Genomic DNA, 1,191 nt, shown 5'->3' on the forward strand with positions numbered 1-1,191 from the left:
GGTCGTTCTGATGTGGATTTTTCCATCGTCTGCCCTCGGCGCTCAGATCAGACCAGTAAACACATGTGGGTTTTACAAACCGCGCACCGTGACCAGAATGCGGCCTGAAGAACCCACACTCCCTGCACTGTTTAGACCCATTCAGTCTTTACACAGATCCCTGTGCCAACAAAGCGACACAGGCATGGAGATGACATGTCCTCACAGTGCCGGGACTGAACTGTGGAACTTGCCATGTTTCTTCCTCAGTCATGACTGAGTCAAGGGCCATTCTCAAAGACGGCCATTAGAGGGCAGTATTTGCAAACAGTGCTGCCCTCTTCACTACACAGAGGGATTACTTTAACCTGAGAGAACAGATTTCTACTTTAATTTGTAATGCTGTTGAATTGGTTTGATTTTGTTTTAGCTGATCTGGGATCGGTTCTTCTGACAGAATGGCACTGTTGGAAAAATCCGTATTTGTGTCAAATTCCCATAAGAGCATCATGGGAACAGCCAACATAAATGTTTTTGGAAAAGAATTTAATATACTGATGTCAAATTCCATTCGTCAATGCGTTTTCTGAGACACTTTAGTAGTTACTTGTGTTTCCAAAGTTGTTTTAACAGTAAAATCTCATTTTGCCTAGTTTGGAAGCAGACTACCCACTGTGCAAATTCGCACTATGCCAACAGACCACAGAACTTCAGGAATGAGTGTTCCTAACTGTTTTATGCAAACAACCAAACACTATGTTTGATTTCAATGAGCGGCAACATTCTGATAACATTTTAAGAACAGTGTCATACTTCTCAGCAAAGAAACTGTGTGTGCTTTGACAGGCATGTAAATGTTGTATAAACGTTATATGAATGTTGTATAAATGTATGTTAAGGTCTTTACCTGTTAAAGCTGTCTCTGCAGTGGCTCTGTGACGTGCTGTAATAAAACACTATGACGTGGTTTCTCGTTCGGAAGCTAAACCCAAACTGCTGGTCAGGTGAGACATACGGAATTTTTATGAGTGACAGACAGTTGTCCGGAAACTGGGAGGCATCTGACTGGCTGGAATTCTGTGACCTCATCAGCAAACTGCTCCAATCACATCCCCCTGCTTAAGGTCATTACTTTAATATGTGGTGTGACTAGTCATGGCTAAAGGGTTATAAACATTTTTGGTTCAAAAAAACAAATGCATTTTTTAAAAA

The 1,191-nt window shown here is 41.6% G+C and overlaps 1 protein-coding gene across 1 annotated transcript in view; it reads left to right on the forward strand.

Moving 5' to 3' along the window:
- Positions 1 to 108, forward strand: part of sobpb (sine oculis binding protein homolog (Drosophila) b) — a 15,313-nt gene extending 15,205 nt beyond the window's left edge. The window contains exon 9 of the mRNA XM_030781713.1: positions 1 to 108. This exon is cut by the window's left edge and continues 15 nt beyond it. Coding sequence (XP_030637573.1) covers positions 1 to 108 — 108 coding nt within the window.
- Positions 109 to 1,191: the final 1,083 nt, after the last annotated feature.

This window comes from Chanos chanos, chromosome 8, assembly GCF_902362185.1.
Source record: "Chanos chanos chromosome 8, fChaCha1.1, whole genome shotgun sequence".
Lineage (NCBI taxonomy): Eukaryota > Metazoa > Chordata > Actinopteri > Gonorynchiformes > Chanidae > Chanos > Chanos chanos.